Source organism: Hemitrygon akajei, chromosome 8, assembly GCF_048418815.1.
Source record: "Hemitrygon akajei chromosome 8, sHemAka1.3, whole genome shotgun sequence".
Taxonomy (NCBI): domain Eukaryota; kingdom Metazoa; phylum Chordata; class Chondrichthyes; order Myliobatiformes; family Dasyatidae; genus Hemitrygon; species Hemitrygon akajei.
Genome location: NC_133131.1, coordinates 53,737,829 through 53,752,978, shown reverse-complemented (window position 1 = coordinate 53,752,978; position 15,150 = coordinate 53,737,829). Strand labels below are relative to the sequence as shown.

The 15,150-nt window shown below is 46.0% G+C and overlaps 1 protein-coding gene across 4 annotated transcripts in view; it reads left to right on the top strand.

Moving 5' to 3' along the window:
* LOC140731909 (SH2B adapter protein 2) overlaps positions 1 to 15,150 on the top strand; it is a 172,267-nt gene that overhangs the window by 77,834 nt on the left and 79,283 nt on the right. For all 4 annotated transcript variants that reach the window (XM_073053879.1, XM_073053880.1, XM_073053881.1 and 1 more), the window contains exon 5: positions 1,885 to 1,976. In XM_073053879.1, the coding sequence (XP_072909980.1) occupies positions 1,885 to 1,976 (92 nt within the window). The remainder of the gene's footprint in view (positions 1 to 1,884; positions 1,977 to 15,150) is intronic.

Genomic DNA, 15,150 nt, shown 5'->3' with positions numbered 1-15,150 from the left:
AAACAGTTGTAGACAAGTGTGTCCTTACAAAATCATTTAGTCTTCAGCAACTGGAAGCCCTGGATGAACCATGAGATCCACAATCTGCTGAGGACCAAGTCAGAGGCATTCAAATCTGATGACCAAGGAAGTTACAAAAAACATTGAAACATCAAAAATCTACAGCACGTTACAGGCCCTTACCGCATAGTCCTCTATTTTTCTAAGCTCCATGTACCTATCTAAGAGACCCTGTTGTATCTCCTCTACCACCTTTGCCAGCAGTGCATTCCATTCACTCACCACTCTCTGTGTGAAAAACTTACCTCTGATATCTCCCTTGTACCTACTACCAAGCACCTTAACACAATGCCCCCTTGTGTTAGCCCCTGGCTGTCCACACAATCAATGCCTCTCATCATCTTATACACCTCTATGAGGTCACCTTTCATCCTCCGTGGTTTCAAGGAGAAAAGGCAAGGTTCACTCAACCTATTCTCATAAGGCATGTTCTCCAAGTGGGGTCTTATATAGCTGTAACGTTACCTCACGCTCTTGAACTCAGTCCCATGGTTGATGAAGGTCAACACACCGTACACTTATTTAACGATACTGTCAACCTGCGTAGCAGCAGGTCCAGGTCCAGGTCCAGGTCCAGGTCCAGGTCCAGGTATGATCTCTAGAAAGCCATATAATAGGCAAAGTGGCAATTCCAGACTAAACTTGACTCAGCAAAGGATGCTGAACAGTTGTGGCAGAGTTTGAATGCTCTCACCTCTTATAAAGTAAAATCAAGTGGCATAAGCATCACCAGGGCTTTGCTTTCAGATGGGTTCAATGCCTTTTTTGCTTGCTTTGACAGTCAATACGTGGAGAAACTATCACAAACTCATGCAGCTCTTGATGATCCTGTGATTTCAGTCTCTGAGGGCAACATGAAAGCAGCCTTCAGGAGGGTGAACACACAAAAAGAATCCAGACTCGACGGGGTACCTGGCCAAGTGCTAAAGACCTGTGCTGATCAACTGGCTGGAGTGTTCACTGAGATTTTTAACATCTCGTTTTGGCTTCACTCGTACCAATGCCTAAGAAATATGTGGTAACTTGCATCAATGACTGTCATCCAGTACCACTTACTGTGATGAAGTGTTTTGAGCAGTTGATGATGAAACATGTCAGCTCCTGCCTGATAACCAATTTGAATCTGCTCCAATTTGCCTACCAGAGAAACAGGTCCACAGAAGATGACATTAATTGGCTCTTCACTCAACCCTGGAACATCTGGACAGCAAAGATGCATAATCAGGATACTCATTAACAACTATAGCTCCACATTCAATACCATCCCCTCAAAACTAGACATTAAACTTCAAGACCTTGGTCTCAATACCTCCTTGTGCAAGTAAATCATGGATTTCCTCACTTGCAGACCCCAGTCAGTTTGGATTAGCAACAACATCTCCACAATCTTCAGCAGCACAGGTGCAACACAAGACTCTTGTGCTTAGGGGGGCTCTACTCACTTTGCGCTTATGACTGTGTGGCTTAGCATAGCTCCAGTGCTTCAAGGACTCTTCATTTCACATGCTCGATACTGACCATCTCTTATCAGCTCCTCTCTTTTCAAATCTTATCCATTAGATCCATTAGAAAAATAAAGGGCTATGGGTAAGACTAGTAATTTCTAAGATAGGGACATGTTGGGCACAACTCTGGGCCGAAGGGCCTGTATTGTGCTGTAGGTTTTCTAAGTTTCTAGATTCCCCTCCAATAAATTATTTATCATAAATGTTGGGTATATTGTTCACAGAATTTTCTCTGAAGTCCTTAAATAAAAGTATGCCATCATCCACCTTTTACTCTTCTGGCATTTGTGGTGACTTGTTGTGGCTTGTTGTGCAACAGGTGGAGAATGGTGTGGAGTACATCCTGGAGACTATTGACTCCCTGCAGAAACACTCGTGGGTTGCAGACATTCAGGACTGCATGGAGCCAGGGTAAGGGAGACTTTGCCTCTGACAGGGTGCTTCTGCTGCATGCCAAAGCCTCAAGTAGAAATATTTGATTCTGTAAATCAAATCACACAAAATGGAGGCAGCGAGGGTGCAGATACCAGGGAGTGGTGTTTGGGTCCTTTGAAGATGATGAGACTTTCATCACGGTTAGTTGGCATGTCAACAACTCATTTCACATTAGCCTTGGCTGTCAGCCAAACATTGCCCAACAACCTACCATTGCACCATTGGCTTAATGCCACCCAGTGATCTGCCATTGACTGTTGGTATCTATTGCCTAAAATACATTATCTAATATTGTTCACTTACTCATGATCTGTAGAACAGGAGCATCAGAATAAATAATAACGTGGGGCTAATTGCAGCAGTCCCAGCCAATGGCTTCCACCCAGTTTCCATGGAGTACCCAGTGTTTCATGAATTAACCAGCATGGAGTTGCTATGAAGCGTACATCTTGTGTTTGTGGCCAGGCAGTGTCGAAGTTTGCAGGTGGCTTACCCATCTGTTACCCAGATGGTCACAGAATAGTCAGGTGGGAAGACATTGAGCCAATGAAGCTGGTCTATTGTTTACATTCCCCTGTCTCTAACCAGTCAACATTGTGTATGATTAATAGTAAACTGAAGATGGTGGTGTTCTAATGCACCTGACTTGGTGTTGGAGGTCTTTTCTATTCTTCACTGTCCACAGCTCTACCTGTTAGAGTGGCCTGGTGAGTGGAGCCAAGGAGAGAGTGTATAGGTTGGTGGATAGAGTGATGAATGAGCAGGTTGGGACTGAGCTTCAATTATGGAGCTGCACCTCCCCAGTCCAGTGAAGAGTGTTCCTTTGCACTTGAAGAAGATGGGAAGGTATTGGGAAAAGATTTCCTTGCTAAAGATACCTAGTATCTGACCTGTCTGTGTTTATAGGCCTTGCATGTTCAGGCAGCACAGTGGAGCAGCTGGTAGAGTTGCTGCTTAGGTTCAGTCCTGACCACTGTGTAGAGTTTGTACTTTCATTCCATGACCACCCAAGTTTCCTGCCACATCCCAACAATGTACAGGTCACGAGGTTAAATGGCCACTATAAATTGCACTTTATGGGGTGAGTGATAGAATCTGGTGGGGCAGGTTGTTGATGGGAATGCAGGGAAAATAAAAGTTGGGGGTCAGTGAATAGGTCAGCACGGCCTCAGTGAGCCAAAGATCCTTTTTCTGCACTGTACCTGGCTGTCCCTCTGTAATCTCTTTGGAGGACAGAACTTCAAAACCATTGCATTTTAACTACCTAATAGTTCACCAACTGATAATTTACCAATAAATTACATTACATAAAGACTTGCAAACTCTCCTGTATGAACAATGTTCAGAGCTATTCTTGATGCAAAGTTTTATAAGACTTGGAACATTTTACCAGATGCGTTAGTTTATCACATGAACATCACATGTCATCCCTCTGGAGACAATACATTTCACTCACAAATTTAAATTTGAAACAAGTTAAGATCATTTTGATCTCAGGATCACAAAGCAACCACATGCTGTGCACAAGATTTTGTATTTACCTGCCGTTTCACCTCACAGATAGCTAGACTGCACAAAACTAGGTCCTTCTGCCCACACCTCCTTGTATCTGTTCACGCTAATCCCATTCACTACATTTAACCTCCCTTGCCTTGGGATTCAAATGTTTGCCTCCATGCTTCTTAAATGTTGAGAATGTCTTTACCTCTCCCCTTCCACAGTTAGCATGTTCCAAAATATAATCTCAGGTCCCATCTCAAACTCCTACCTCTCAGCTTCAACCTAATCCCACAGACGCCAGGTTTTACTACTCAATAACCTGAGGTACAGTTTACAGTGAACCTGCATATCTTTGGGATGTGAGCCTTGAACACCTCCATCATGGGAGAAAAAAAGTTCCTGGATTATTCTTAGGTAACGGACCCAGCACTGATCCCTGTAGCACACCACTTGTCATGGGCCTCCAGTCAGAGAGGCAACCATCTGCAACCACTCTGGCTTCTTCCATGAAGCCAGTGTCTAATCCAATTTACTACTTGATCTTGAATTCCAAGTGATTGAACCTTCTTAACCAATCTCCCACGTGAGACCCTGTCAAAGGCCTTGCTAAGATCCATGTAGACAACATCCACTGCCTTGCCTTCATATACTTTCCTAGTAACTTCCTTGAAAAACAGTAAAAGTTTGGTTAGACTCATGAAACCACCCGGTTTCCTTGGCTGTGTAAGTCTAGGGAATGCACACTCCAGTCCCGCCAAACCCACGAGATTGAGATGGCTCTCCCACCACAAACCCTGGTTTGTGAGGATGCTGTGTAATTTGCTACCCTGTTACAATTCAGTGCCAAGAAATAACAGACAGCACACTGCATACGATTAAAGGAATTATATTAATGAATCTTACTTAACTGAAGGGTTAGTAAAGAAAAGAAAGAAAAAAACAAAAAGGGCCCATTTAATATATAAATGTCAAGCTGGAGCTCATTCTGAACCTCCCTGTCACTCACGCAATAGGCTCTCGATGTGCATGAGAGCACTCACCACCTTCCGAATGTTGCTCACAATCGATCTCGAACAAATGGGCCTCCCATCGGGTTGCATCCTACGACCAGTTCTCCCCAGCATCATCTTTCTTCATCTCCCGCCGAACAAAAGGACCCAGTTGTCAGGCACACAACACAAACACATACTCCCCTCATTGACTGGTTCACATTTCAATGCACCCGTAATCTCTAACTATAACCCAAACACTGCTTCTACAGAAAGGCCATAACGTTAGCAGTGAAACTTTTCCCAGGGTGTTACATTCTCCCCCCCCACCAAAATTAGTCATATCCTTGAGTGTGTGTGTGTGTGCCCTTAACTCCTGGTGGAGTCGTCGGGGCGTGCCGTCATGACAAGCTTTTTGCACCAATCTTTTTGGTGATTGCTCATCGTACTTGGGCATCTGAAACCTGGCAGAGCCCATCCCTCTTCAGGTTTCTTTTTACGAGGTCGAGTTGCTAGCTCAACACTCAACACAGGCACAGATGGAGAGTGTGCAATTCGGATTCAAACTCGGGACCTCTCGCCCCAAAGTCCAGCGCTGATGCCACTACGCCACCAGCCAGATATATCTTCATGATGCTGAGATAATTTCTCACCCCTTCATACAAAGCACCAAGTCCAACCCCAGATGTAAATGGCAGAGACTTAACACACCAAGGGGGTAGGTGCCACACTCTGTTCCCCAGGTGGGACATAAGCCAGTCTGTCTGGGGGTCTCCTGACTCTTTGGGACCTCCTTACCCCATCATCTAATACTTCAGCTTCAGACACTCCATGGCTCTTTCCTGTCTACCTGGGGAGGCCATAATAAATGAAATACTTCTCCCATAACACTTAGGCCATGGTGGGCGCCCTCTGTTCCTTGGTAGGGAAGGCTTGCATATATCTGGTGTAGTGATACGTAATAATGAAGACATTTGCCATGTTCCTGGCATCAGGCTCTATTAATAGGAAATCCATACACACCAGATCCACTGTGCAAGCGGGATAACAGAGCAACCATCATTGGCAGCATATTATTCCGTATGCATCGAATGCATGACTAGCAGTACTCTTCGACCTCCAACTTCATTCGGGGCCAGTAGAACTAATCTCTTGAGCAATTCATAGGTCTTGTCAATCCCCAAATGACTGGAATCATTATGCAGTGACTTCAACAAAATCCTCTGATACTTTTTAGGCGTTACGTCGAGGCCAGTTTGGAGGCGATGTGACCTGATATAGAATCTGGTGCCTCAACTCCAATCTGGGCCATTCTCTCAGTAGTAGAGACACCGCAGAATGTTTAATCTTGTCCACTTGGGCCATGTCCCCTTCTGCAACTACTGACCAAAGGGTGCCTATGTATGGGTCATATTGCTGAGCAGCTGCCACTTCCCCAGGATTCAATTCCAGCAACTGCTTTGTCTTCAGAGCAGTCGGTTTGCAGTAAGCCTGTGGAATGGCACCATCAGAAGTTCCCAAATGATCTAACGCTTGATTCTGCCCTTGCCTTTCCTTAGACAGATCCGTAGCTACTCCACCGTAAGACTATGTGCCCAACATAGTTGGCAGATGTCTTGCAGAACTGGCACTTGTTCAAGAAAAGTTGAACCCTTCAGCTTTCAGGTGGCCCAGCAATTTCAGAGCCTCGCTTCATGTTCCTCCAAGTTGGACCCAAACACTATGAGATCATCCAAGTACACCAACGCCTCAAGCAAGTTCATATTCCCTACTGTTTTCTTCATGTTACACTGGAAGGTCACCAGGGCTCCTGATATGCCTTGGGGCATCCTTTCAAACTGGAAGAGTCCCAACGGACATATGAATGCCATCTTCTCTTTGTCAACCTCACCTATGGGGATCGGATAATACCCACTCCTCAAGTCCAGCACACTGAACCACTTTGCACCACTCAGACAGGCCAGCAGATCCTCGATTCTCAGGACTATATACTGGTCGGTGACAGTACGCCTTTTCAACGTCCAATAGTCCACACACATCCATATCTTCCCATTCTTTCGATTATTGGAGATGTGTAAAGGCTTCTAGATTCAGTGATGATCCCAGTTTCTTTCAGCTTCCACAAATGCTGCTGAGCATCTTCCACCTCTGCAGGTGCCAGTCACTACGACCTTTCTCTGAACGGGGTGTCCTCTGTCACCCTCATGGAACAACCCGTATCAGTAGAAAAGACATCTTCCTCCTTCAACATCTTCTCTATCAACCTCCAGGTGCAGGGAGTCCCCAAAGTTGAATGACTCAGCAGTCAACATCCCCTTTTTCGGAGAGAGTTTCGCCCCGGCTTGTCTCATAGGAGCACTAGACGTTACCGTCACTGGAAAGAGGTGTACCATCGGCACTCCCTGCCTGAGGGTGACCTCCGCCTCTGAAGTGTTCCTGACAATCACTGTCATCCTCTTCACCTGTACAATTGAGGGCTTCTACAGTTTGGGCCTGACCAGTACCCCAGCAGGTAAGCATAACCCCTCTTCGTGGTCTTCCAGAGCATCCACCAAGAGGGCCTCGGCGTCAGGCATTCTGGGAAATTTGGGTTTTCCTGTCACTCTTGCTACTTCCCCAGGGTGTAACACGTCCGTGGGTTTACCACACAGTTCCTTGTTTATGCTCGTCATCCAGCCTGGTGCGGCCACGCATTTCCTCAAAAGCAGCTTGAGGAATGGACAATGTTTTCAGAAATCGCACTCCAACTTTCTCCTTTCAGGCTCCCACTAGCCTCCTCACAATAGGAGTACTTGTCCCCACAAGAATTGAAGCTTCACCCTTCTCAACCGCGTTCAGCTAAACCAACACTAATGTATCGAGGACCTCAGGTATTTCCACATCTGCCTTTGAAAACTCCAGATTCAATGACAAATAAACCATTAAAAAGATAGTCATCTGTACTAAGGCTCCAGATCGCTAGCGCACTGAGTGGCGTCAATGGTAAATACGTCAAATACCGGTTGTAAAACGAATGGTAGAGAAGAATAGCGTGAGATCCATGTCAAGTATGGGTCTCTCATAAATACCCTCAATCTGTAGTGATACGCTGCAGCTTGGCCCCACTAAGCCTTCGAGAATAGGGTTTTTTTGCTTTTGGGTGTTCCTTGATATATTGCTGGGAACGTGTTCCCCCCAAGACACCTGGCCATTCCTTCAACACACACAAAATGCTGGTGGAACGCAGCTGGCCAGGCAGCATCTATAGGAAGAAGTACAGTTGACGTTTCGGGCCAAGACCCTTTGTCCGTTCTTCTTTCTTCATATCCTGCCAAACAAAAAGACCGAGCTCACACTGGTGTCAGGCACACAACACACAAACAGACTCCCCTCATTGAATGGCTCACATTCCAAAGCTTCTGTAATCTTTAACTATAACTCAAACACTGCTTCTACCAAAAGACCATCACGTTAGCAGTGAAACCTTTCCCAGGGTGTTACACACAACTTAACCATGCACAAGCCATGTTGACTAACCCTAATTAGTCCCTGTTAATCCAAGTACTTTTATATCTGGTCCCGTAGAATAACTTCCAGTAACTTTCCTGCTACTGATGTAAGGTTCTCTGGCCTATAATTTCCTGACTTATTGTAGAGCCTTTCTTAAACAGCAAAACAACACTAGCTATCCTCCAATCCTCAGGCACCTCACCCGTGGCTAAGGATGTTTTAAATATCTTTGCTTAGGCCCCTGCAATTTTTGCACTAGCCTCTCACGGGGTCTGATGGAACAATTTGTCAGGCACTGGGGACTTATGCACCCTAATTTGCCTCAAGACAGTAGGTACAATCTCTATAATCTGTCTAGGGTCCATGGCATCATTGGCTGCATTGACTCACATCTATAGACTCTGTGTCTGTGTCCTGAGTATATACAGAAGCAAAGAATCCATTTAAGATCTCCCCCAACTCCTTTGACCCTATGTATAGATTTACTAGCTCATCTTAAATGCCAAGCGACCGAACCTTCTTGATGAACCTCCCATACAGGACCTCTGATCTTCCAGAGGACCAATTTGGCTCCTTGCTATCCTTTTGTTCTTAATATATCTGTAGAAGACCAGAGGGTTCTTCTTCTCTTTATCTGCCCGAGCAACCTTTTAGCCCTCCTGATTTCCTTCCTAAGTTTTCTTTTGCATTTCTTATACTCCCTATTTACCTAATTCGCTCCTGCTTTGCCTGTATTTGCTATGAACCTACTTTTTTTTTCTTAACCAGGGCCTCAATCCAATGTTCTTTGGTTCCAATGTGCCCTGTTTCATTCCCTAATAGGAGATCTGGTATCACACTCTCTGTAGTTGGGACTTCTGTGTCCTAATTAAGGAAACTTTCCTGAACATATTTGACAAATTCTTTCCCATCCTGCCCTTTTATAGTATGGGAGCCCTATAAGACCATAAGACCTAGGAGCAGAATTAGGTCATTTGACCCATCGAATCGGCTCCAGAATTCAATCGTGGCCCCTCAGCCCCATTCCCCAGCCTTCTCCCCGTAACTTGATGCCGTGTCCAATCAAGAACCTGTCAAGCTCTGCCTTGACCTGCCTGTGGTAACAAATTCCACAAATTCACCACCCTCTAGCTGAAGAATTTTGCCCACATCTCTCTTTTAAATGGACGCTCCTCTATCCTGAGGCTGTGTCCTCTTGTCCTAGACTCTCCCACCATGGGAAACATCCTTTCCACCTCTGCTCTGTCTAGGCCTTTCACCATTCGAAAGGTTTCAATGAGATCCACCCCCCCACCCTTCTCCATCCTTCTAAATCCCAGCGAGTACAGACCTGGAGCTATCAAATGTTCCTCCAATGATAACCCTTTCATTTTTGGAATCATCCTTGTGAACCTCCTCTGAATCCTCTCCAATGCCAGCACATTTTTTCTTAGATGAGAAACGCAAACCTGTTCACAATATTCCAGGTGAGGCCTCACCAGTGCCTCAAAAAGCCTCAGCATCATTTCCCTCCTCTTATATTCTCGACCTCTTGAAATGAGTGCTAACATTGCATTTACCTTCCTCACCACTCACTCAACCTTCAAGATAACCTTTAGGGTGTACTGCACAAGGACTCCCAAGTCCCTTTTGCATCTCAGATTTTTGGATTTTCTCCCCGTTTATAAAATATTCTGTACATTTATTTCTACTACTAAGGTGCATGACATTTTCCAAAATTGTATTTCATTTGTCACTTTCCTGCCTATTCCCCAATCTGTCTAAGTCCTCTGCATCATACCTGTTTCCTCAAAACTACCTGCCCCTCCACCAATCTTCATATCATCTGCAAACTTACCAACAAAGCCATCATTGAAATCATTGATATTCACCATAAAAAGCAGTCCTGACACCGACCCCTGCGGACCACTAGTCACAGGCACCTAACCAGAAAAGGATCTTTTTATTCCCACTCACTGCCTCCCACCAATCAGCCAATGCTCTAACCATGCCAGAAGCTTCCCTGCAGTAGCATGGGCTCTTAACTTGGTAAGCAGCCTCATGTGTGGCACCTTGTCAAAGGCCTTCTGAAAGTCCAAATATACAACATCCACTGCATCCCCTTCACCAATCCTACATCTAATCTCCTCGAAGATTTCCTACAGGTTCTTCAGGCACGATTTTTCCTGAAGGAAACCATGCTGACTTGGCCTATCTCATTCTGTGTCACCAAGTACTCAGTAACCACATCCTTAACAATTGACTCCAAAATCTTCCCAACCACTGAGGTCAGGCTAACTGGTCGAAAATTTACTTTCTGCTGCCTTCCTCCTTTCTTAAAGGGCTTCAGGTTCCTGGATCATTGGGGCATCTTCTGGGGAAGTACGACCCCAAAAAGGATGGGTTACAGCTGAACCCAAACGGGTGCAATATCCCAGCAGGCATGTTTAATAGAGCTGTTCGGGAGGGTTTAGACTAACGGTAATTTTGCAGGGGGATGGGAACCGGAGTGATAAGGCTGAGGAAGGGGAAAACAGAAATAAATCAAATATTGTGTGCAATAGAGATGATAGAAAGGACAGGCAGGAGATGAGGCATAATAGCAGCCAGTGGGATGACTTACAGGGCAGTAGAGGCATGGTGTAGTTAAAACAGAAAGCAACAAATGCTGGACTGAAGGTGTTGCATTTGAATGCATGCAGCATAAGAAATGAAATGGACGATCTTAAAATTCAGCTATATATTGGCAAGTATGATGTTGTGGCCATCTTTGAAACTTGGCTTTGTAAGGATGGCTGCCATTGTGAGTTGAATGTCCAAGGGTATGCAGTGTATCAGAAAGATAGGTTAGTAGGCAGAGGGGGTGGTGTGGCCCTGTGTATAAGAAATAATATTATATCATTAGAAAGGAATGACGTAGGATCAGAAGGTGCAGAGTCTCTATGGGTTGAGTTAAGAAATAATAAGGGTAAAAGGACCCTAATGGAAGTTGTTTACAGGCCTCCAAACAGCAGCCAGGATGTGGATTACAAATTACAGCAGGAGATAGAAAAGGCCCGTCAGAAAGGCAATTGGGGGATTTTAACATGAATGTAGATCGGGGAAACCAGGCCAGTACTGGACCTCAAGGGAGAGAATTTATAGAATGTCTAAGGGACGGCTTTTTGGAACAGCTTGTTGTTGAGCCCCCTAGGGGATAGGCTGTGCTGGATTGGGTGTTGTGCAATGATCCGGAGGTGATAAGCGAGCTTAAGGTTAAGGAACCCTTAGGGATCAGTGATCACAATATGATCGAGTTCAATTTGAAATTTAAGAAGGAGAAACTAAATTCCAATGTGTCAGTATTTCAGTGGAATAAAGGAAATTACAATGGCATGAGGTGGAAGCTGGCCAAAGGTGACTGGAAAGGGACACCAGCAGGAAGAACAGCAGAGCAGCAATGGCTGGAGTTGTTGAGGAAAATGAGGGATGTGCAAGACAGATATATTCCAAATAAGAAGAAATTTTTGAATGGAAAAAGGACACTACCGTGGGTGACAAGTGAAGTCAGAGCCAAAGTAAAAGCAAAAGAGGGCATACAAGGAAACCAAAGCTAGTGGGAAGAAAGAGGATTGGGAAGCTTTGGAAAACTTGCAGCAGGAAACTAAGTAGCTCATTCGGAAGGAAAAAATGAATTATGAAAGGAAGCTGGTGACTAATATCAAAGAAGATACTAAAAGCATTTTTAAGTATATAAAGGTTAAAAGAGAGTTGAGGGTAGATATAGGACCAATAGAAAATGACGCTGGAGATATTGTAATGAGAGATGCAGAAACAGCAGATGAACTGAATGCATATTTTGCATCAGTCTTCACAGTGGAAGACATCTGCAGTATACTAGACATTCAAGAGTGTCAGGGAAGTGAAGTTTGTACAGTGAAAGGTATGACTGAGAAGGTGCTCAGGAAGCTTAATGGTCTGAGGGTGGATAAATCTCCTGGACCTGATGGAGTGCACCCTCGAGTTCTGAAGGAAGTAGCTGGAGAGATGGTGAAGGCATTAACAATGATCTTTCAAGAATTGATAGATTCTGGCATTGTACCGGATGACTGGAAAATTGCTATTGAAGAAGGGTGGGAGGCAGCAGAAAGGAAACTATAGACCTGTTAGTCTGATATCAGTGGCTGGGAAATTGTTGGAATTGGTTGTTAGGGATGAGATTATGGAGCACCTGAAGGCATGTGTCAAGATAGGCCCTGGTTTCCTGAAAGGAAAATCCTGCCTGATTAACCTACTGCAATTTTTTGAGGAAATTACAAGCAGGGTTTGTCTACCTGACAAACCTAGGAGATGCAGTAGATGTGCTGTACTTGGATTTTCAGAAGGCCTTTGGCAAGGTGCCGCACATGAGGCTGCTTAGCAAGAGCCCAGGGAAGTACAGGGAAGTTACCAGCATGGGTGCAGCACTGGTTGATCAGCAGAAAACTGAGAGTGGGAATAAAGGAATCCTATTCTGGTTGGCTGCCGGTTACCAGTGGAGTTCCATGTGGGATGGTGTTGGGACCGCTACGTTTACGATGTATGTCAATGATTTGGACTGTGGGATTAATGGATTTGTGGCTAAATTTGCTGATGATACAAAGATAGGTGGAGGAGCGGGTAGTGTTGAGGAAACAAACAGTCCGCAGAGAGACTTAGATAGTTTAGGTGAATGGGCAAAGAAGTGGCAAATGAAATACAATGCTGGAAAATGTATGGTCTTTGGTGGAGGATATAAACGGACAGACTATTATTTAGATGGGGAAAGAATTCAAAATGCAGAGATACAAAGGGACTTGGGAGTCCTTGGGCAGGATACCCTAAAGGTTAACCTCCAGGTTGGGTCAGTGGTGAAGGCGAATGCAATGTTGGCATTCATTTCTAGAGGTACAGAATATAAGAGCAGGGATGTGATGTTGAGGCTCAAAAAGGCACCCGTGAGACCGCACTTGGCGTATTGTGGCCAGTCTTGGGCTCCTTATTTTAGAAAGTGTAACACTTACCCAACAGGCTGGTATATGTCTAGGGGAAAAGGAGATCCAGTCACACACCAACCCACCTCCCGTACACGCAGGTGCTGTGAGAATCGCGTTTATGCCTCGCGCCCGCCAACAGTATCAAACCCACAACAAGTACCGGTATGAAATACACTTTAAAGAGTTTACTAAGATTAAAAGAGTATTAGGCAATACAATATATATATATATATACAAGAAAAAAACAAAAGGTGCCAACTTATCAAAGTTCAGTCAGTTTAGTGCACATCGGTGGAGCTCATCCAGCGAACCATTCGACTCCTCGGTGGTCGTCCTCCCGACCTCCACTTCGGACTCCCCGGTGGTCGTCCGAGCGCACGTCCTCCTTCTTCGGCGTCTCCCTCCGGACTCCCCTCACACCCCAAGCCCGCGCAACCCCTCCCCCAAGTCCCCAGCCTCACAAAACACAATAACATTCCCCATTGATTAACAAATGAATACAATTACCATATCAGCCATTCTAAAGCGAAACAACGGCGAGAGAAACATTTAACAGACAAAGAAACATTCCTACTCGTAACAAACCAAAGAAGCCCTTTTTAGTAACATACACAGGACATTGTACATTCTCTCCCCACCAGCAAATGTCATACCCTCATGGCATTACTAGAGTTCCCCAAAGCTTCTTGCAACACACAAAACCCAACCCAGGTGCAGAAAGCAGTGACATAACTACCCAGAGCAGTAGAAATCACACTCGGTTCTCCTGGTACCACATATGTCAACTGCTCCGGGGGGCGCCTAATCCTCTGAGATCTCCATACCCCTTCTGCCCCACTGGGCTCCCTCTCCACCTGCGAACCCACTGTCTTGGACACCCCAGGTCTTCCTGACAGACCCTCACCCCCTTCCTCACGGGGGTCCTCCCTCACCTGAGATCTCTCCGGCTCACGCTCGGGCTCCACCCTCTCTCCCACCAATGTCAGCTGCCTCTCCATCTGACCCTCAAGACCTTCCCTCCTCTCACCCAATTCAGTATGGGAAGGGCCAGGAGCCTCCTCTCCGGGTACTGGAGCACCAGCGAATGGGAACAGGGGCCACTCATCTGAGTCGTCCTCTTCCGAATCAGTAGCCATTTCCGGCCGAGGGACCCGTCCCCGCTCTTCAGCAGCGGGCTCTTCCCTTTCTCTGCGCCCTCGCAGAGTCGTTGTACTAGGCGTAACCTCCCACTCTGGCTCCGTATCCACCTGCACTGCTTGACCCAGCGGCAGCAGGTGATTCCGATGGAGTACCTTGATAGGCCCTTTCCCATCCTCAGGTTTCACCCGGTAAACTGGCAGGTTCGGCATCTGGCTCTCTATTACATAGGGGCTGGCCGCCCATCGATCTGCCAACTTGTGCTTACCAGGGAGTCCCAAATTCCGTAAAAGGACCCGGTCGCCCGGCAATAATTGAACAAACTTCACCTTTCGATCATACCGCATCTTATTCCTCTGATTTTGTTTGGTAGCCGCCGCCTCGGCCAACTCGTACGCCCGCTGTAACTCCCTCTTCATGTCGGTCACATACTTTAGATGGGACTTCCCGGGTAATTCACCCACTTCACCCCCAAAACACAAGTCAATGGGCAACCTCGCTTCCCGCCCGAACATCAGATAATAGGGCGAATATCCTGTAGCATCATTGCGAGTACAATTGTAACAGTGAACCAATTGTCCAATATGACGACTCCACCTGCTTTTCTGCCCAATCTCCAGCGTCCCGAGCATATCCAACAGGGTCCGGTTGAACCTCTGGCTGCGGATCTCCCTGTGGGTGATAAGGGGTAGTCCTGGATTTCTCAACCCCAAGCATAGTCAGTAATTCATGGATAAGGCGGCTCTCAAAGTCCCGCCCCTGATCGCTATGGATTCGCCTGGGAAGGCCGTAATGAACAAAATACTTCTCCCATAACACCTTCGCCACTGTCGTCGCCTTCTGATCCTTAGTGGGAAATGCCTGAGCATAGCGAGTGTAATGATCGGTGATGACTAAGACATTCACGGTGTTGCTGGTGTCAGGTTCAATCGACAGAAAATCCATACATACCAGGTCCAGAGGTCCCGCACTCTGCAAGTGCGACAGTGGAGCCGCCAACGCGGGCAGGGTCTTCCTCCGAATGCAACGACTGCAGCCCCTACAGTATTCTTCGACTTCGCC